Raw genomic sequence first — 22,029 nt, forward strand, 5'->3', positions numbered from 1 at the left:
TTTTTTTTTTTTTTTTTGAAAAAGGGGGGTTAATATTGATAAGTTGATGCATCAAGTTAATTAAAGTTTCCAAACCAAACTAAAATTGCACTAGAGCAGGAATCAGCAAGATAATTAAAGTTTGATCATAAACAAACTTATTGTTTCTCACATACTATCACTTTATGTTTTTCTGGACATACGGATTTCATTCAATTTGTTAACATCATTAGTTAGAGGTTTTGTCACAAACTTATATAAGTGAATGGTCAAGTTAATTTACAAGGAGGCAAAACGAGAAAAGACACTTAAGTTAATCTGATATTAGCCTTCACTGATGTAAACATTGAAATGTTAGAGAAAACTAAAATGGAAGGAATAAAGAAACAACATTTTTTCTGCAGCTAATTGTCGCTAAACCAGACAAGCAGGAAAAGTATAATTGAAAACTTCGTTGTTAGCAACATTTTCTATTTCAAATTGATAATGCAGTATCCCTTCTTATGAGAATAAAAGAAAGTTTCCATACATTTTTACAGTACAGGTAGGTGATTAGCATTTGCTCAAGTTTCCATCTACGGTCAGCAGAGAAACCAGTAGAAACCTGCCTTTTCTTTTTTCTTGTCCGGTGACCATTATCTCAAACTACATGGATATTTGTAACTTTTATATATCATTTAAAGGATTTTAAAACAACCAACCGGTTTGGAGTACAAAGTTAAATACCCGATCATTTCATAAATTAAAACCTGAAGGAAACATGATCTTAATCTTCAAAACCCAACATGATGAAAGAAATCAAGAAAGAGAACACCAATCGAAGAACCACGTGCACTTACTCTCACGACAGCTCTTGAGAAAATGAAAAGCAGAAAGAGGAAAAACAACCGAACTCGCACAAACTAATTAATAATTGAACATTTCTTCCGAATCTCCCCGGTTGATCCAGTCATAACTCCAATTTGACCCATTTTTTCCATGGATGTGGCGAATTCCGCAAAGAAATTCGATAAACTACCTTGGAGTAGTTGAGTGACAAATGATTTTGAAGTAGCCTCTGTAAGTAAAGCTGCATCGGAGTGGAAAAGACCTCTTCTTTTAATCAAATTTTTGCAGTAACCTAAATCAAAAGTCTTGAAACTTCCTGGATCCATCTCAGATATTGTTGTGTTATCAGTTATTACTCTGCATTTCCTTGCCTTCAAATTAGCAGCATATTTACTGTCTAGTGAAGGATCTTGATCTCCTCTACCGGTAAAGTTGTATAGACGGTTTGAAAACGAAGGATTACAATGAGACACACCAATTGTGTGAGCACCTAAATAATTGACATGCAATGCAATTACGTTAAATAATACTGTATACCGACATGAAGCTAAAACCAGTTGGGGTTATTTTTTGTATTTACCAGATAGCAAAACAAGATCTTTCACGTTGAGCCCTTTTTTAGCAAAATTTGATCGAAGGACAGCAAAGTTGCTATTAGGATTGGGATGTTTCTTAATGCCTCAGACCTTACTGAGATTCTTCCATCTCGTCGTCTAGTCGGAACTTTCCATGTTGGTCCTCCCTGTTAAATAGCACTAATAAGTTGAGTGAAACATCGAATGAGAAAATTAATTGTTTTAGTTTATATATCCGTGACATAAGTTTCTTACTATGGCGACGACAGAATCCCTTGCAGCTAAAGAGATGATATCTGCGCAAGAAACAACACCAGGGCATGCGGCTTCTACTAAGCTTTTCACTTTGTCAATGAAGTCAAAACCTCGAAGAGTCAGGTTAGGTTGGGCATCCTTTTCCGCTTGATTGTTCGAAGTTGAGTTCAATAATACAGATGCATCACAACCCTGCAGGATCAAATACATTTTTCTATGCTATTAGATAGTGATACCATGAAGCCACATAATAATAAGTTCTAGTTAAAAAAAAAAATCAGTGGTGATATTCATTTGTGATGTAATATTTGCTTACCCTGACAAAACAGTCATGAAAATGCATTCTAAGTAAAGCAGCAGCCGCAACGGGGGCTCGGTTCTGCACATAATCTTGTATAATCTTCTCAGCTTTAGGGCAACTTTGAGTATAAAAACCCATCTTCAATTGGGCATACGCTGAACCTAACAATCCAAAAACCATAAATATTACAAGGCTTGAATATCCCATTCTTCCCATCTTAATTAGCAGAGGACAACTTAAATATGTAAGACTTATTTGAGTTTTTGTGTGTTCTGCTGATGAATGCTATGTTTGAATATATAGTCATTGTTCCGGTTATTCGTACCTAATACAATTTCAGAAATAATTGAATATATAACAGCTAAACTGAAATGTGTCTGTTACTTAATCCACTACTTTAAATTCGAGTTTGGTATTTGATAGGGGTGGTTTTGTTCAGCTTTTATCTCATTACACAAATTAGATATTTAGCAGCTATTTGGTTTGGTATATATCGCAAAGTGGATCGAGTTTTTATGTTATTTTACCTACTTCTTCACCCATAATTTGTGTATTCTTGCATGAAATGAAAATGTGAGTTGTATTGTTTTATTGTATGCTCCCTGCTCTTGAAAGTTTCAACGTGTGGTATGTCGATCCAGGAGTCATTGTTTGGGTTTCAATCTTTGAATTGATATTTTGTAAAATTGTTCAGGTTTCAATCGTTGAAGAGATAAAGGGTCGTATGTTTTTGGTCGTATTAGGATCTGGATCGTAGAATATGTCGTTGATGCATTTGGGTCGTTGACTCACCATTGACGGTGTAATTTCTTACTAAAACACCCTTATCAACCACCCATATCAGAAGTAGCTCTCCCTAATTCGACTAACCTTGAAGGACATTCATTAAGGCCTTCGCTCTATATAACTTAGGTTAAAGAAAACCTTCTCACCGAGTAGCTCAACATACCATATGAAACGTTTAGCTTAACCATACATTTGTGAGATCACCAAACTTGAAGAGAAATTCATGCAGGTTTACGGAAATACCATTAAAAAATTCTCTCTACATTTTAGCCTACTAAAACACTTCCTATCCGCTACGTACAGGTTCTCAAGTACGAGAATGTACATTCTTCTAAAATTACACTTGATCTTCTGCCATTTGGTACTGTTAGAATATACAAATATTATATGGAAAGTTTTAGTATTTAGAGTTATATTTAGCGTTTGATATATTTAGTATGAATTGATTTACGAATATTAGTCTTGCATACCAAGTTATGGTGTCGCTATATATACCTTATGGGTTCTCAATGTAAATCATCTCATTCAATAATACAATTCTCTTTTATCATAATATCTAGTAGTTCTGTCTTGGTATCAGAAGGTTCGATCCGGACCTGTTGCCCACCTCGTTTTCTTTTCTAACCGGCGGTGATAGCCTTCAATGCTATCGTCCGCTGGATCTTTCCTCCGCTGCAATATGATTAGTTTTTCTTATTAGGTTTATCATCTACAAAACCTTTCTTTCATGTGTTCTCTCGAAGTTCTCCTCACCGACACCATCTTCATCCATTCTCCCTGTTCTCTTGAGCTGTCTATCTCTATCTGATCACGATAATTCCCTATAAACTCGAATTCCATGACTGCAGCTCCATTCTCGTTGACCATCATTACCGTCGTCTTAACTTCTTCTTGTTTCACTAATATATTTCCACCATCTTCTTGTCTTACTCCATCGCCTTCCATGTCTTCTCGAGCTTCTCAGCCAACTAAGTCAGATCGCAACAGCCATATTCTGCCTTCGCCAATCTCCATAATTCATCTTTATTGCCAATGACCGAGCAAAACCTTCCACGGACACTTCTCCCTCCGTGAGTTTTCAAACTCCCTGAACTTTCACTTTTCTCTTCATCATCTCACGTATATCAGGCCCTCCGTGAGAATTACTTTCTTCTTTTTCTCCTTTCCTAACTCAAACTCCATTACTGCCATCACAAGCCACAGCAAAGACCGAGTTCAACTCCATCATTCTTCATTACTGATGAGCATAGGCATCATCAGTTCACCAACCATTACAGACTCGAGCTCAATATCAACAACCAAGCTCGAACTGTCCATCTCATATCCTGTTATTCCTCGTTCTCAGTTGATCATCTAGCTCAGTTCTCTATAGTTCCTCCCTTCTTGAAGTGGCATCATCTATCTTCTCTATAACTTTTTTGGAAAAGATAAAATTCATTGAAGAAAGTGCTGAGAAAGCACTAAAAACTTACAACAACAACATGCTAGAAACTAAAAAGACACATAAAAGTTTTTCCCTATTACAAGATACCATCCATTATCGTTTAAAAGCCCGCCAATCATGGATGAAATCTGCAAACTTGAAATGCTTAAAGGAAATATGAACACTTGCCCAACTGAATAGAAAAGCTTTCACCTGAAGGATAATCCGCTCCACTGATTTTTCTTTGTTACGGAAGTCGAGGTTAGCTGTAGTTATCTTCTCTATAACTACAGCTAACCTCGACTCCGTATGCAGCAACCTGTTCTCTCCATTCTCGAGCTCGTCAGTCAATGGCAACAAACCATCACTATTTCATCACCGAGCATCATTGCCATCTTCCATCGCCAGACAACAACAGCTAACCATCATCGGGTCTTAAGCATCTTACCCACTCCACAGCCAACTTTCATCTCCACTGATCTTCCAATCACCGTCAAAAACCATTCCTCCTTTCTGTCCATCGGCTACCAACAACACCCATTATTTCCTGTCGATTTCTAGTTCTCCATATCTCACTGCACTCCTTCATTCTCTGTTCTGAATAATCAGCATCACCACCAGCTCAAACAGCGACTGTTCATCTTCCGCAGTTCCATGTTTTATAGTTAACATATCTCCGTTTGCTCCACAGGCAGTAACCATCTCAACCCCTATCAATGGCAATCACCCAGAATCTTCACCATAGCCTCCTTCATTATTCTCGCTGGTATAGTTTGCAATATCTTCTCCCTCGTAATCCTCTATCAACCACAGGCGTTAAAAGCACATCTTTTCTTTCTTCAACTAATCTTCTGTTTCCAACACATCTTGTCCTCCTCCACTCCTATCACGTTTTTTATTTCCTCTACAATACCCAACTTCTTTAATTAATCTCATCTGTTCTCTCTTTCACCACCATAAACGTTTTACTGTTCTTTGTTCCCAACTACCGAACCAAGCCCACCCGTGTCTATCCGTAGACATCAACTCTTCCCATTCCCCTCCTGTTCGTCCAGGACCCTACTTCTTCACCTGGTCCAATCCTACTTCTACCACCTATCTTGCATTCTTTTTCTTTCTCCACGATCAGTACCCCATTCCTCTTATCAATTAATTAATTGATCCCATCTATCACTTTCCTTCTTAACTTTTCTATTCTTTTTCCTTGCTGTAAAACAGTAAACAGAAGCAAGCCTTCGCGCTTCTTCCGTACAGTACCCCACTTTCTCCCTATTTCACGGAAACTCCATAGTCGCAACAACTCCTTCTCTTCATCGTTGTCATTTTCTCACTTAGTTCTGTCGTGCTAAACAAGTTATGGTGACGCGCAAGTTATGGTTCTCCGAATCGGTATTCTTTTTAATGGTGACGCGCTTCTTCTTATAATTTTCGGGTGTTTATTGACACCGAACTTCATCAACAATTTTCATGGCCAATCTCATGCGGTTTTTCCAATCCCCATGAGATTGAGGGAGGATGTTAGAGTATACAAATATTATATGGAAAGTTTTAGTATTTAGAGTTATATTTAGTATTTGATATATTTAGTATGAATTGATTTACAAGTATTAATCTTGCATACCAAGTTATAGTATCGCTATATATACCTTATGGGTTCTCAATGTAAATTATCTTATTTAATAATACAATTCTCTTTTATCGTAATATCTAGTAGTTCTGTCTTAGTTTGCAACATCTTCTCCCTCGTAATCCTCTATCAACCACCGTCGTTAAAAGCACATCTTTTCTTTCTTCATCTAATCTTTCCGACCACCACATTATACCGTCCACTCCATCTTAAACGTCAAAACCCCACTTTCCAAGCCCCCAAGCCCGACAACCACTTAGGCCTAACCAACACCCATCATATCATTCTTTGTCAACTTTTCTACCATTTTCTCTTATCGATGGTTCTTATATGCTCCATCAATGGTTATGTTATTTTCGCTTGGCGGTTCTCCGAATCAGTATTTTTTTTAATGGTGACGCGCTTCTTCTTATACTTCTCGGGTGTTTATTGGCACCGCACTTCATCAACAACTTTCACGGCCAATCTCATGCGGTTTTTCCAATCCCCATGAGATTGAGGGAGGGTGTTAGAGTATACAAATATTATATGGAAAGTTTTAGTATTTAGAGTTATATTTAGCGTTTGATATATTTAGTATGAATTGATTTACAAGTATTAGTCTTGCATACCAAGTTATGGTGTCGCTATATATACCTTATGGGTTCTCAATGTAAATCATCTAATTCAATAATTCAATTCTCTTTTATCATAATATCTAGTAGTTCTGTCTGGTACAGTTAAGGTCCCATGAACAAAAACAAAACAAAACAAAAAAAATCTCCATCATGGCCATTGGCCATCATTATAGTTTTCACACTTCTCCATATTAAAAAGCCAGCCCAGCAACATCAAAATAAGATCACATACCACGTAAGCAAGAATTTGTTACTAGAGCATGGCGAATAACTGAATAAGTAAGACTGGGTGAACAATGTTTAACCCGTGTGACTCAATTCTTATCACAGTCAATAAAGCGGTAACTTCGTAAATGGGTTGCATATCTAACCAAAATGCTTACAATTTGAAGTTTTTCAGCGGATATATTATCAAGACTTAGACAGAAAATCTGACCTACAAGCAACTTATGTTTTACCTACTGAAAGTGATGTCTCTAGGAGTTCTTAAGAAAATGGTGCCATCAAAAGATTCGGTGCCGTCCTCCAAATCCTCTCTAGGAGTTCTTCCTCTGTTAATGGGCTTCCTGGAGGAATAGTTGTACTCAAAGATGTGAAAACAAACAAAGAAGTACAAAAAGTAGGGAAATATGCAGTTGGTGAATATAATCGGAAATTCAGTAAAGGATTGACATTCAAAGAAGTTGTTGAAGCCCGGAAACAAGTTGTGGAAGGATTTAAATACTATTTGAAGGTTTCTGCAATTGAGAATGGAAAGCCTAATTTGTACGATGCTGTCGTTTTCCTTCGAGCTTCGACAAGACCTCCTTCGTAAAGCCTTATTTGTTTTAATCCTTCTTCTTAAAAATACAAAGAATTAGGTGTTCTGTTTAGGGTTTGGATTTGATCATGTAATTGGGCGTGTTAAATGCTTAAAACAATAATTATGGATCATTAATAAGATCAGTGACATTTGTTTTTAGAGTTGAAAATTGCTCTAACTGATACTACTCGAAACTCATCTCCTAGCCTAGGATTTGGTCCGAATGTGACTCAACTCATCCATTCTAACGTTGTTTAACAAGGCTCTAGTTCCTTGGATCTTACTTGTTCATACAGAAAATTGCATGCCTTTTAATAGGAAAAAGAGGCTTATGATTTTATGTTTATAACAGTTTTTCTTTTGTTAATTAAAAGTTGTTCCACGTTGTACGTCCAAATATTGCTGAAACATGGCATCTTGTGAAATACTCTTCATTTCTAAAACAATTAATCCATGATTCCATCTAAAGATATCTCTCGAAATATGAGACGGAATTTTATATAGTTAAAAAGCATTTTAAAACAACAATCATTTTGGAGTACAAATTTATATACTCAATCAATTCATCAACCAAAGCCATAAGGCAACATGATCTTTAAAACCCGACATGAAGGAAAGAATAACAAGACAAACCGAAGAACCACACTTACTCTGACGACAGCACTTGAGAAAATGGAAAGAATAAAGGGAACTTATGAACAACTAATCTGGCACAAACTAATTAATAATTGAACATTTCTTTCGAATCTCCCCGGTTGATCCAGTCATAACTCCAATTTGACCCATTTTTTCCATGGATGTGGCAAATTCCGCAAAGAAATTCGATAAACTCCCTCGAAGTAATTGAGTAACAAATGATTTTGAAGAAGCGTCTGTAAGTAGAGCTGCATCGGATTGGAAAAGACCTCGTCTTTTAGCTAAATTTTTGTAGTAACCCAAATCAAAAGTCTTGAAACTTCCTGGATCCATTTCAGATATTGTTGTGTTATCGGTTATTGTTCTGCATTTCCTTGCCTTCAAATTAGCTGCATATTTACTGTCTAGTGAAGGATCTTGATCCCCTCTACCGCTAAAGTTGTATAGACGGTTTGAAAACGAAGGATTACAATGAGAGATACCAATTGTGTGAGCACCTAGATATTGACATGCATGATGCATGCAATTACGTTAAATCATTCTGTATGCATATATAGTTAAACTTGAAGCAAAAAAGCAGTAGTAAGGATTATTTCTTATATTTACCAGATAGCAAAACAAGATCTTTCACGTTAAGCCCCTTGTTAGCAAAATTTGATCGAAGAGTAGCAAAGTTGCTATTAGGATTGGGGATGTTTCTCAACGCCTCAGACCTTACTGAAATTCTTCCATCTCTTCGTCCAGTTGGAACTTTCCATGTTGGCCCTCCCTGTTATGATGGCAAGCAAAAAACAATATTAGTCAATTACAGTTTTCCACTATATATAGGATTAATAAGTTCAGTAAAACATCAAATGAGTTAATGAGATATAGATGTTTTAGTTTATATATCCATCAGTTTCTTACTATGGCAACAACTGAATCCCTTGCAGCTAAAGAAATAATATCTGCACAAGAAACAACACCAGGACATGCGGCTTCTACTAAGCTTTTCACTTTATCAATGAAGTCAAAACCTCGGAGAGTCAGGTTAGGTTGGGCATCTCTTTCCGCTTGATTATTTGATGTAGAATTCAATAATACAGATGCATCACAACCCTGCAAGATCAAATACATATAGATGCTATAAGATAGCGACACCATTGAATCTAGCCTAGTATTATTACACTTGCATGTTATTGCATATATTTTCTTACCCTGACAAAACAGTCATGAAAATGCATTCTAAGTAAAGCCGCAGCCGCAATGGGGGCTCGTTTCTGCACGTAATCCTGTATAATCTTCTCAGCTTTAGGGCAACTTTGAGCATAAAAACCCATCTTCAATTGAGCATAAGCTGAACCTAACAATAATCCAAAAACCATAAATATTACAATGCTTGAATAACCCATTCTTCCCATCTTAATTAGCTTATATATTTAAGATTGCTTTATGTTTTGATGTGTTTGTTGATGAATGCTATGTTTGAATAAGAGCTATGTATATATAGTCCATGATTCGTTATTTGGAGCTAATACAATTTCAAAAGTAATGCCCTTGAATATACAACAGCTAAACTGAGATGTGTTGGTTACTTAACCCACTACTTTAAATTCAAGTTTGGTATTTGATAGGGTGGTATTGTTCAGCTTTTATCTCATTACATAGAATAGATATTGAGGAGTATTGGGTTTGGTATGTATCGCAAGTGGTTCTAGTTTGTGTATTATTGTACCTACTTCTTCACCCATTTCTTTTGTACCTGATCTCAAAAGTTTGAACGTGTGAGATGTCGAGAATTGGGTTTGCTTGTCAACAGATATACGGAAATCAACAAAACAGTTATTATATATTCCCGGAGATTTCCAGAAGCAAATACAGTTATATTTCATAAACCAATTTAATTAATGATCCTGGGAAGCTATAAGGTCGGCTAAACTCTGTGACAAACTGAATATAAAGTGAATACACAACTACCCCATAATATATACAGTATTCTTTATATTGTCCGCACATGAAAATTGAACAGTGACACAGTTATCGATTTCAAAGTAAGAAAACAAGCATTGAGAGCTAAACCGCAAAGAGAGGCAGCCGTTGTACAAAAAGGGGAGAAGACTATATACCGGTGTAGGAGTGAAATATCGCACATTCGTTATGTATGCGAAATAACAACCATCTAATATAAGCGAAGACTATCGCACATAGCAAAATTGGGATGACGAATTTGATGATGTCAGCACAGTCACGAGTAAAGTGTGATGAACTGTGCGAAGTTGAGCAAATGTACATGAGCGATTGTAACGTACAGTGATTCCAAAAATAGGGGATCTATTAGCTGTCATCCACTGTAATATGCTATATAAAGGGAAAGGATATCATGTAATAGGAGAGATCTCGGAGAGTGCGTTAGACAAGAAATTAGGAGAGAGAAAGTTTATTTGGAGAGCAAGTTAATTCTTTGTATTATCTTGTATCCAACTTTAGATCTTAATGAATAAACAAATGATTTTCACCATGATTTCTTAGAGTATTGTTTAGATTCTTGTATGGATGTGGTTTTAGGATTTCCTGCAACAACAACCGCCGTATATACATCTCACCATATCCTTTATTTCAGAAGCAGCTCTTTACAGTTCAACTTACCTTGGAATACCTTCATTAGTTCATGGAGCTTCTTGTTCATAAAGTTTCACAAACTTTTCTGAAAATGACTCGTCTGTCACAACTGAAAGTGACGTCAGGGGAATTTCTCCCTTAATCGGACCCTTTGAGACTAAACTCTAGTGATAGAGCACATACGAGTTATCCTATCCTTGAATCTTTAGTAGAAAATCACTGGGTTTTCCACAATACACAATGAACCAATTGCCAATGCATTCAGAAGAGAATCCATAACTGCCGTACTTGTAAACATCCACTTTCATTGTCGAACTAAAGGACATTCCCATAATCTTTTTAAATTTATCAGCATTTCCGGTGTAGGGGTAAAATACCGCACACTCCTCAAATGTGCGAAATGAGGATAACCCAGTCTGAGCGAAGGCGATCGTGTCTGGCTAAACTATAATGACGTATCAGATGACGTCAGAGTAATCACGAGTAAAGTGTGAAGTACCATACGAAGTTGATAGTGTGTGCGAGAAGAGTCAATGTAAATGTGCGTTAGTAATGCACACCAGATCCTAAAATAGGGGCTTTATTAGCTGTCATCCACTATGTAAGACCCTATATAAGGGATTGAGCGACCATGTAAAGAGAGAGATCTTTTTGAGAGCTTAGACAAGAAACTTAGAAGAGAGAAAGATTATTTGGAGAGCAAGTTAGGGTTTTCATATCAATTTGTATCCAATTAAAGATCTCAATGAATGATTTTATGATTTCTACTATGATTACTTAGATTATCGTTGGAATTACTGAATGGATATGTGGTTGTAGAATTTCCTGCAACTACATCCCATGAATAATCTAGGTTGGATATTAAAAAGTTGAAGAATATTAGATTGAGGGACACTTTCATATCTTAAAAGCTTTAGGTTGACCATCAACATTTACATTTGCAATCCGATGAGAATCTGTAAGAGTTGTTATGATGTTTGTGTCAGTATGAAGAATGCTCTTAAGGATATCAAATACAGGAATGAATTGTAAGCCCCCTTTCAGACGAATGTGTTGCTTGAGATGATGTCTTGAAAAATCTACTTTGGATTTTATAATTTTGAAATAGTGTTATAACCGAACCTGGTCTGGATATGGTTTTGAATCTGGTGATGCTCAAGCCGGTGGGAAAAGAAAATACAACCATCCCTTGTTACAAGTTGCAACCATCACTTGATAGTTGATACAACAAAATTGAGAACGACTTGATAGTTACAACATAGTTAAGAAACGACGGGTATTGTTTTGTTTTGATGATAAACCCACATGTAGTAGAAGAAAAGTTTATCTGAATAAGCAAGAGAGGAAATGTTTGTCTAACGATGCCAGATGCACATATAATAGGTGCTTCCCAATGTTTAGAAGTCGCATGATTTTGAAAAATACATTTATTTGTTATGAAAAGTTTATGTTTCAACTGCTTAAACGAAAATAGGCGATTTCACTTTTGATTATGCTATTATTTAAGGTTTAAATTATGAACTTTCAAGTGAATTCTTTCTTTTACCGTGTGTTTTTGAGTTTTCATAATTCTAGACGTACACATGCATATTTTCTGTGAACATTTTATCTTTTATTTCCTGTGATTTGATTGAAAATATAGTTTTTCACTTGTTGACAATAAAAGATGGACTCTCACTCGACCGACACTAGGGAAAAAAATTGCACCTATTTGAGTGAGAGATTATGTTTATTTTACCCTTAATGTTTCCTATAATTTTTTTATTCTTATTTTCACATATGTTCTCAAGCAAGAATTTCTGGGCCACATGTATTTTCCCTGATCAGCAAATGGTATATTACTCAATTTTTGGTTGGGGTAATTTGTAGGTAAGTGACGTAATGGCTTTATTTACATTTTGTTTTTGTAAGTAGTGGCCAAGTGGCTTTACTTACGAAGGGTTATAACGTGTTAAGATATACAAAATTTCATTTCAGTTAATAGTTTACTTCTTCTGCATTCTAAATATAGAAATGAAAAGTGCTATAGAAATTTCTTGGTAGTGGGTAGTGATACATAATTGCACCATTTCCAGTAACAGTCAGGAATTGAAAGTAAACCTATTCTAAAAATAAGTTAATTATCAATCTGAAATAAGATTTGAAATGCAAATTCAAATTCGAGTTAAATGTTAAATGAAACTGAAATGACAAAATTTGTTGTGCATCACCATCTCTCTATTCATACCTGACCATCACTAGTATTTCAGTACTTACTCCTCTCAATTAGAAACTCTCTCTGTAGCTCTTGTAACACTTTCTCCGTGCATTTATCATTTATGTACGGTCAATTACTCAAGCTGAATCCCAGGTGTAGTGTTGGTGACCATTATTGTTTTACGTAAAGAAATAAATAAATGAAAAAGAGACAAAAAAAAAATACCAACAAGAAGAAAGAAAACAAGTGATCAGCTAGGTGATTAAAAAGAAATGAAAATGCGATAAAAATTTCAAGCTAGGAAGTGAATGGTGATACATAATTGAACCGTATCTATCAATTAACCGCACTCTCAACACAAAAGTTGCATGATAAAAGAACCTACCCATGTGGAGTAACACCATTTCTAGTAACATTAGGGACTGAAAGTAAAACCTACTTCTAAGATGCTTCCTGGCTGTGATTATCAAACTGAAATTAAAGTTGAAATGCAAATTCAAATTCGAGTTATATGGTGATATGAAACTGAAACGATATTTCTTATGCATCACCACAATCTCTATATTTATACTCCTTAGCACTTCAGTCAAAATCAAATAGAAATTCTCTCTTTAAAACACTTCCTCTGTAAATTCCTCTCCCTCATCCATCCTCAAATTTATTTTCCAAAATCTCCATAATCATCCATGCATCAGCACTTTCTTCTTCCTCTGTTAATGGTCCGTTAGTGGGACGAATAATGGAAATGAAGTTGTTCAAGCCCAGAAACAAGTTGTCCAAGGATTTAAATACTATATGAAGGTTTCTGCAATTGAGAATGGAAAGCTTAACTTGTGCGATGCTGTCGTTGTTGTCCAAGCTTGGATAAAGCCTCCGAATGAGCTTATTCGTTTTAATCCTTCTTCTTAAAAATACAAAGAATTTAGGTGTTTTGTGTAGGATTTGGATTTGAGCGTGTTAAATGCTTAATACTATAAGTATTATGGATCAGTAATTAATAAAATTAGTGAGATTTGTTTTTTCATTGGACTGATGGATGGATAGGAAACTCATTATAAGAAACGGTTTGCTTGTTACCGGAAAAAGGAATTTGTTTATACAACAAATACAAATCCGAAAGCTAAAATAAAAAAGAAAACGCAAAAAAATTAAAAAGAAAAAAATTGTGCGGTAAAGGTGGATAGTACACCTGACCTTAGGATCTTCATTTCTGTGCTCTCCCAACTGAGCTATCCTCGCTGTTAACGTGATCGCTATATCTAATTAATTATATTGTCAAAACCAAACGTTGGTATAAACGTGAAAACCAGGTTCAACTGTCGGAGTTATTTGTTCAGTCCATGTGGTAATGTTCTTCTAAATGCCATAGTTCCATAGTCTCATACGAAACTGTATTCTCAGCTGGCTTTTCTCTGCACCACGGCTTACGACGTGAGATAATATTATTTCGATCTTACTTGTCTGAATGCGACTCAAGTCATCCCATTCTAACGTTGTCTAACAAGGCTCTATAGTTCCTTTGATCTTACTTGTTCATGCATACAGAAAATTGTATGTCTTTTAATAGGAAAAAAGAGGCTTATGATTTTATGTTTATAAGAGTTTTACTTTTGTTAATTAAGTTGTTCCACATTGTACGTCCAAATATTGCTGAAAAATGGCATCTTGTGAAATACTCTTCATTTCTAAAACAATTAATCCATCTAAACTATATTATAAATTTTATATAATTAAAACACCCAATCATTCTGGAGTACAAAGTTATATACTCGGTCAATTCATCAGTGAAAGCCACAAGGAAACATGATTTTGAAAGCCACAAGGCAACATGATCTTTAAACCCCGACATGAAAGAATTTAAACAAGAACAACAACACAAACAACCACACCTAGTCTCACGACAGCTCTTGAGAAAATGAAAAGCAGAAAGAGAACAAATAAACAACTAAAATGGCACAAACTAATTAATAATTGAACATTTCTTTCGAATCTCCCCAGTCGATCCAGTCATAACTCCAATTTGACCCATTTTTTCCATGGATGTGGCGAATTCCGCAAAGAAATTTGGTAAACTACCTTGGAGTAATTGAGTAACAACTGATTTTGAAGTAGCGTCTGTAAGTAAAGCTGCATCGGAGTGGAAAAGACCTCGTCTTTTAACCAAATTTTTGTAGTAACCTAAATCAAAAGTCTTGAAACTTCCTGGATCCATCTCAGATATCGTTGTGTTATCAGTTATTGTTCTGCATTTCCTTGCCTTCAAATTTGCGGCATATTTACTGTCTAGTGAAGGATCTTGATCTCCTCTGCCGGTAAAGTTGTATAGACGGTTTGAAAATGAAGGATTACAATGAGAGACGCCAATTGTATGAGCACCTAGATATTGACATGCATTTACGTTAAATCGTACATAGTTAAGACTTGCTTACAAATTTTATTATATTTTGCTTGAAGCTAAAAGCAGGCAGTAGAGATTATTCTTATATTTACCGGATAGCAAAACAAGATCCTTCACGTTAAGCCTTTTGTTAGCAAAATTTGATCGAAGGGTAGCAAAGTTGCTGTTAGGATTGGGGATGTTTCTTAATGCCTCAGACCTTACTGAAATTCTTCCATCTCGTCGCCCAGTTGGAACTTTCCATGTTGGCCCTCCCTGTTATGATGGCAAGAAATAAATAATATTAGTCAATTACAGTTCCCCACTATATATAGGATTAATAAGTTCAGTAAAACATCAAATGAGATAGATGTTTTAGTTTATATATCCATCAGTTTCTTACTATCGCAACAACTGAATCCCTTGCAGCTAAAGAGATAATATCTGCGCAAGAAACAACACCAGGACATGCGGCTTCTACTAAGCTTTTCACTTTGTCAATGAAGTCAAAACCTCGGAGAGTGAGGTTAGGTTGGGCATCCTTTTCTGCTTGATTGTTCGAAGTTGAGTTCAATAATACAGATGCATCACAACCCTGCAGGATCAAACACATATATATGGTATTAGATGGTAACACCATTGAATCTAGCCTAGTATTACACTTGCATGTTAATGCATATATTTTCTTACCCTGACAAAACAGTCATGAAAATGCATTCTTAGTAAAGCTGCAGCCGCTACGGGGGCTCGTTTCTGCACATAGTCTTGTATAATCTTTTCAGCTTTAGGGCAACTTTGAGCATAAAAACCCATCTTCAATTGAGCATAAGCTGAACCTAACAATAACCCAAAAACCATAAATATTACAATGCTTGAATAACCCATTCTTCCCATCTTATTTAGCCGAAGTTAAATATGTAGGACTGCTTTGAGTTTTTGTGTGTTCAGCTGATGAATGCTATGTTTGAATAAGACCTATGAATTTATAGTCACTGTTTCTTAGCTAATACAATCTCAGAAATAATTGAATATATAACAGCTAAACTGAAATGTGTCTGTTACCTAATCCACTACATTAAATATGAGTTTGGTATTTGATAGGGGTGGTTATGATCAGCTTTTATCTCATTACACAGGCAATGAGGAGTTTTGGTTTGGTACGTATAGCAAAGTGGTTCTAGTCTGTGTTATTGTACCTACTTCTTCACCCATTTTTTTTGTTTTCTTGCATGAAATGAACTGCAAACTATGAGTTGTATTCTTTTATTGAATGAGCCTATAAGTACTCCTGCACCCAAAAGTTTGAATGTGTGATATGTCGGCCCAGGTTATATCTGAAACCTCTTTTAAGACAAATTCTGAGAACTGAAAATCTAATACTCCACAAAAGTTATTTTTACGTTCATAATTTTTAGAGCCTTCCCAATATCAACGAAATGATGTTAAAGTCCGTACTCCACAAAAGTTACTAGCATTGTAGGCATGTGCTTCATCAAGAGAACAGTGATTTATTCAGACTAGTTGTTATACTTTGGACGACTCAGCTAAGGAGAAATGTGACCCCCATTCCATTACAGAATTTTTTCGAAATGATAGTAATATGTGACTCCCACTTCTATCACCTCCTTGAGCGTATCGCTTTTTCATATTCTAGATATGCATCTGTGAGATCACCAACTTTATTTTTATTTTATTTGTAAAAGAAAAAAAAAAGAGTTCACAAGTTATTTGTAAACTCTTTATCTTTTGTTATTAATCGAGAATACCGAGAGATTACAACAAATTAGCCCAAGATGCCAGGACTAATAAGCCCAGAAGGGAAAAACCCAAGAAAAAGGTCATGGCCCAAAATACAAAGTTAAGCAAAAAATAAGAGAAACAAATTAACCACACAACCTGTTTCGCCGAACCTCAACATGTTTCGCCGAACTATGATTCAAAAAACCTAACTTTTGATAATTGAGAGCTATAGAAGTGAGATTAAGTATAGGATATAAGTGTACCTGTGTATTAGAAGCATTGGGTTCCTCATCAATGTCTTCATCATTAGAAGCATTGGTTTTTAACCTTAAAGCATCATAAAATATCTAATAGCAAGACAGAATCTATTACAAGAGCTATCTTAAAATACAAAATAAAGGGTTAAAATTGCATCCACTCCAAAGAGAAATGGCCAAAACCTGAACCCTAATGCTTAGATCAACACCCTGCATCCACAACGAGTACTGAGAACTAAGAGCAACAAGGATCAATAGCAGAAAGATCTGAAATCAAGAAAAGCATCCAACTCTAAGGCTAACAGCTATGGTAAAGAGAGGTTAACAGTTATGTCAACAAAAACTTCCTGATGTACTGAGAACAAAAAACAAACACCAGTCTATCAGCGGGATTCATAAGAAACCTCTACACAGTGGAGGCCCAAAATAAGATAATTCACCAATGGCTAATTATAGTTTATATACAAAGGAAACACAGCATATATGATAACAGCAACTTGTAATTATTAGATACTTCTACAACAAGTAGCTAACATATGGTTGTACGATGCATTTAGATTCTTACCTCTGGAGCGAAGCCCTCAATGTGATCCTTCTCCGTTTGTAAGGCAGTAGCAGACACAAACAAAGAGAAGTAGTGACTCTTGATCATCATTTTCTTAATTTCTGCATTGAAGAATGTCTGCATATGGACAACAGTGTAAATTAGTAACATCATCATATCAGATAAATATATTCTTTAAAATGTCATTCAAAAAATAATCCTAATTTCTAGCTAATATAGGCATTAAAGGATTTCAGTAACTTAAAAATGTTCACCTACTTGCTTAATTTCCCGAATAGCCATGGTAGATGACCAGAGGATATAACACCCAGATATATCATAGTAGTCGATCAGTTCACTGCTACCTGCACAAAACAAGAGAGCAGAATTCACATTCCTTACAGATCTAAGCAATATCACATTATATAATTAGCAAATACAAACTAAGAAAACAAAGGGTCAATTAGATACCTCAGAATACCAATCCCGAAAGTTTCATCTTTCAGGGGTTTAACTTTAGGTGTTTTCTTCTCCTTTGTCATGTCCAAGTTAGCCACTCCGATGATACATTAACTTTAGATTTCCTTCCCTTTCTGAACCCTTTCCCCTTCTGAAAAACAGGTGAAGACGCTCAAGAAATCAGGCAGCAAACAATATCATCTATCTGAACTAAAAGCAAAACTACTATTTAAACCTTGAAAACTAAAAGGGAGAATCTCCATTCTAACAACTTTGAAAGAAGAAAAATACACAGACACAGCATTTCCCACTGAAAACAGCTCGATAAGTAACAATGAAAATTCCTGGAAGAAACCATGAGAATATCTCAAGAGTACAAATAATTAAGAACATACACACGAGTTGATCCGTAGTGCTAAATGTACTTTCTACCTCGCAGCATAGGCATCACAAAGAAATCATGTTAAATCTTTTATCTATAAGAAATACTGCACCAATCATGAAGCTTGTCCATGCCTTCTCATGCTCAAAAACAACATAACACTCATATGATATCGAAAACCCAATTCAAATCCAAACAGAAAAATCAGTCAATTACTTTACTAATTCCATTGTCACTGCTCCGTTGTGGAATTTAACAAACGTGGAGGAGTTAACATCTTAGTAATCTGCTAAAACAGCTCAAAGTAGAAGATGACTACAATCTAATTTCTACTGTAAAATTCAGCATATCCATGCTATCCGCTCTGAACATAGAATTGCTTGTCCACGGATGTATGGAAATCAGCAAGACTGAGATCTACAGTGTGTCTACGATTTCCAAAAGCAAATACAATTCCTGTCTAATATAAACCAATTTAATAAACTCAGGAAGCATAGAGAAGGTCCAGAAAAACTTCATGACAAACTGGCAATAAAGCATACACAACTACTCCATGACAGATATTCTTCACGCTGTCCTTATATGAGAGGTGACCATTATCAATTCCTAAAAACCAGCATAGAGCTAAGCCGTAAACAAAAAGGGAGAAGGCTACGTACCACCGCATATGCATCTCATAAAAACCTTCATTTCAAAGTAGCTTTCACTTAGTGGATCAATTGTTCAGGAGCTTCTTGTTCAGACGGTTTCACAAACTTGTCTGAGAAGACTTACAGTTATGAATGAAATGGTTTTTTGTTTTTGCAATTTACAGTTTACTGTCAGTACCACCAAAACCAAACAAGAATTCTTGAAGTAACGGTGAAGCTTTCAGTAATCGATTTTGGATGTTATCAATGCTTGAACTGGCAATGCTAGTCGGTGTCTTACTACTGTTGGTGGTGATGGTGGTGGTGACGGTGCTCAAGCCGGTGGGAATTTTTGACCAATTCTTCATCATTTCTGATTCGTATTTAGCTGCAAAAGCTAAGGTTGATGCCGGTGCTCTTTTAGCTGAATTCTTGTTTTGCACGTTCTGTAGTGGGTTTTGTGAATATTGACTGGCAGAAGCCCGCGTTGACGTTGTAGTCTTCTGGAACAGCTCATCCGAACTTGGGGGTGGTTTCAATGACTCTTGATCTTTTCGAGTGCTTGCTTCTGTGCTATTAGAGTCTGCCTTATTACTGGAGTTATTTGGAGGTGTTTTGCTGTATGAGAGTAATATTACTCCTTTAGGTGGTTGTGCAGGTGGTCTCAGTTTTCCCAGCATGCTCTGCTCAGGGTTTCTGTGGACTTGGGTTCCTGTTGACGAAGGGGTCTTCAAAGACGTCCCGCTGGATATGTTGTTGAGTCTACAAGGAGAAATGTTCTTCGTGTTCAGACTTCTCTTCGAATTTAAGTTATTCGGCAAAGGCTGAGACACCGCTTCTGTTGGGCTAACGTCATATGGTTTAGGGGTTTGTACGATCTGTTATGAAGGAAGATAATAATTAGTAAAACATAAGTGACAGAATGAAAAGCACACTTGAGCTCAGCTTAAGATGCCCCTAAAGATAACCCCCACTACTACAGACCACACATGAGGGTGATCCGACATCCAAAAAGTGATCTATTGAGGGGTGTAGGTCAGCAAACACTTGAAGAGGAAAGGTCAACCCAAGTATAAGGAACTTAGTATCTTAGAAGCATCTACAAATGAAAACCAGTAGAATACTGAATACCTTGTGCGAGAAAAGGCATTTAATCTACAAGGGAGGGCATCTATTCATTTGTTGAGCCATAGTTCACCACTAAATGGTACAACAGGACATACCAAGAGATCATCTTTCCAATCCCCAATTATGACAAATCGTAGTCTTATGATCCTAGTGATAGGATTATTGTTCCTATTTCTGTGCCTCCACCCAGTAGACGAACAGAACAGTGTTTCAAGAAGGCTTGGGAGAAGCAAAAGAGGCCTATGATGTGCACAAAGTGCTTCACTCTTGGTCACCACAACAGAGCTACCTGCCCCATGCCTTGATGCTTTTTATTATGTTTGATTTGTTCGAAAGATTCTATGTTTTTTGGTTTTTACTTTTGGTAACGTCTTTTCATTTTTTTATCATGGATAAGTAGTGTAAGGAGTGTACCATTATGTACACCTTCCTGTGCACTTCACTTTTCTTACCTGTCTTTTTACATGTGTAGCATTATGTACACCTTGTTGTACAATGGATGCTACTAGTTTATTTTATTTAGTAATATTCTATCTTTTCAGTTCTAATGCCAGTAATTAGTTTTTATTTTTGTTGTTTAATGATTGATACTAGGTTATTACTTTTTCTATTTTATGTTTCTGTTAGTACATGTGTACCATTACTCCTTTAGGTGGTTGTGCAGGTGGTCTCAGTTTTCCCAGCATGCTCTGCTCAGGGTTTCTGTGGACTTGGGTTCCTGTTGACGAAGGGGTCTTCAGAGACGCCCCGCTGGATATGTTGTTGAGTCTACAAGGAGAAATGTTCATCGTGTTCAGACTTCTCTTCGAATTTAAGTTCGGCAAAGGCTGAGACACCGCTTCTGTTGGGCTAACGTCATATGGTTTAGGGGTTTGTACGATCTGTTATGAAGGAAGATAATAATTAGTAAAACATAAGTGACAGAATGAAAAGCACAGTTGAGCTCAGTTTAAGATGCCCCTAAAGATAACCCCCACTACTACAGACCACACATGAGGGTGATCCGACATCCAAAAAGTGATCTATTGAGGGGTGTAGGTCCGTAAAAACTTGAAGAGGAAAGGTCAACCCAAGTATAAGGAACTTAATATCTTAGAAGCATCTACAAATGAAAACCAGTAGAATACTGAATACCTTGTGCGAGAAAAGGCATTTATCTCCTCTGTAACAAGAACCGCTGGTGGCATAGTTGCTACATGGATACTTGGCGAGTTGGTGATCAAATGGACAGTCATCACCTTTCAAGCACTGTTGGAGTGCCAAAAACTTACATGGCTGTTAGAAATAAATGATGGGTCAGAAAAGGGACAAAAAAAAATTACTAAGATGAAGAGATATAACGTGCAACCAAGGTCTCCCATAAACGAATTTGAAACAAAGAATAAAGGACTGATTGCTCTAAATCTACTATTAAAAGGTATTTTATAGAAGATTGAAATGATCGTACCTGGGATTTCGTCAATGGAATTGTATCATGGAAAAATTTGCAGGAATCCCTCTGATAAGAAAACAGTTCAAGAAAATGTTAGACATCATAGAAAAGAGATGCGAGAGAAAAAACAACAGATAATGATGACTACCTTCTGACATCTTCCTTTAAGATAAAATTCGCAATACTTTGGTACTTTTGGTTTTGAAATTGGTGGTTCAATTCTCAACCTCTTGACTCCTTGTTCTTTACGCGTTTGTGCTCTCTTTTTTCTCTCGTTCATCTATATTTCAGAATATAGGGAAAAGAATCAGCATAAGATACCAAAGCAAACTGAGCAAGTTCTATGATATGGAACTGATTTCGTTTGTGCTCTTAATCTGGATGACAACATAATAATCAACGTATAGAGTATTACCCAATATAATAATATGTACACATGTTTTGTATGTATTTCTTC

General features: G+C 36.1%; 2 protein-coding genes and 1 pseudogene across 2 annotated transcripts; all 3 read right to left on the bottom strand.

The window, feature by feature from the left end:
- Positions 1 to 529: 529 nt before the first annotated feature.
- Positions 530 to 2,187, bottom strand: LOC113339281 (annotated as a pseudogene).
- Positions 2,188 to 7,669: 5,482 nt separating this feature from the next.
- LOC113340251 (peroxidase 3-like) lies at positions 7,670 to 9,403 on the bottom strand. Its single transcript, XM_026585460.1, has 4 exons — positions 9,026 to 9,403; positions 8,736 to 8,927; positions 8,436 to 8,598; positions 7,670 to 8,326 (listed from the first exon to the last, which is right to left on the bottom strand). Exons 1-4 carry the CDS (start codon positions 9,227 to 9,229, stop codon positions 7,911 to 7,913), a joined length of 975 nt encoding a protein of 324 aa, XP_026441245.1. The 5' UTR covers positions 9,230 to 9,403; the 3' UTR covers positions 7,670 to 7,910.
- Positions 9,404 to 14,373: 4,970 nt separating this feature from the next.
- LOC113340300 (peroxidase 3-like) lies at positions 14,374 to 15,976 on the bottom strand. The gene is made up of 4 exons (XM_026585506.1): positions 15,692 to 15,976; positions 15,405 to 15,596; positions 15,115 to 15,277; positions 14,374 to 15,000 (listed from the first exon to the last, which is right to left on the bottom strand). Exons 1-4 carry the CDS (start codon positions 15,893 to 15,895, stop codon positions 14,585 to 14,587), a joined length of 975 nt encoding a protein of 324 aa, XP_026441291.1. The 5' UTR covers positions 15,896 to 15,976; the 3' UTR covers positions 14,374 to 14,584.
- Positions 15,977 to 22,029: the final 6,053 nt, after the last annotated feature.

Source organism: Papaver somniferum, unplaced genomic scaffold (genome assembly GCF_003573695.1).
Source record: "Papaver somniferum cultivar HN1 unplaced genomic scaffold, ASM357369v1 unplaced-scaffold_21, whole genome shotgun sequence".
NCBI classification, from domain to species: Eukaryota; Viridiplantae; Streptophyta; class Magnoliopsida; order Ranunculales; family Papaveraceae; genus Papaver; species Papaver somniferum.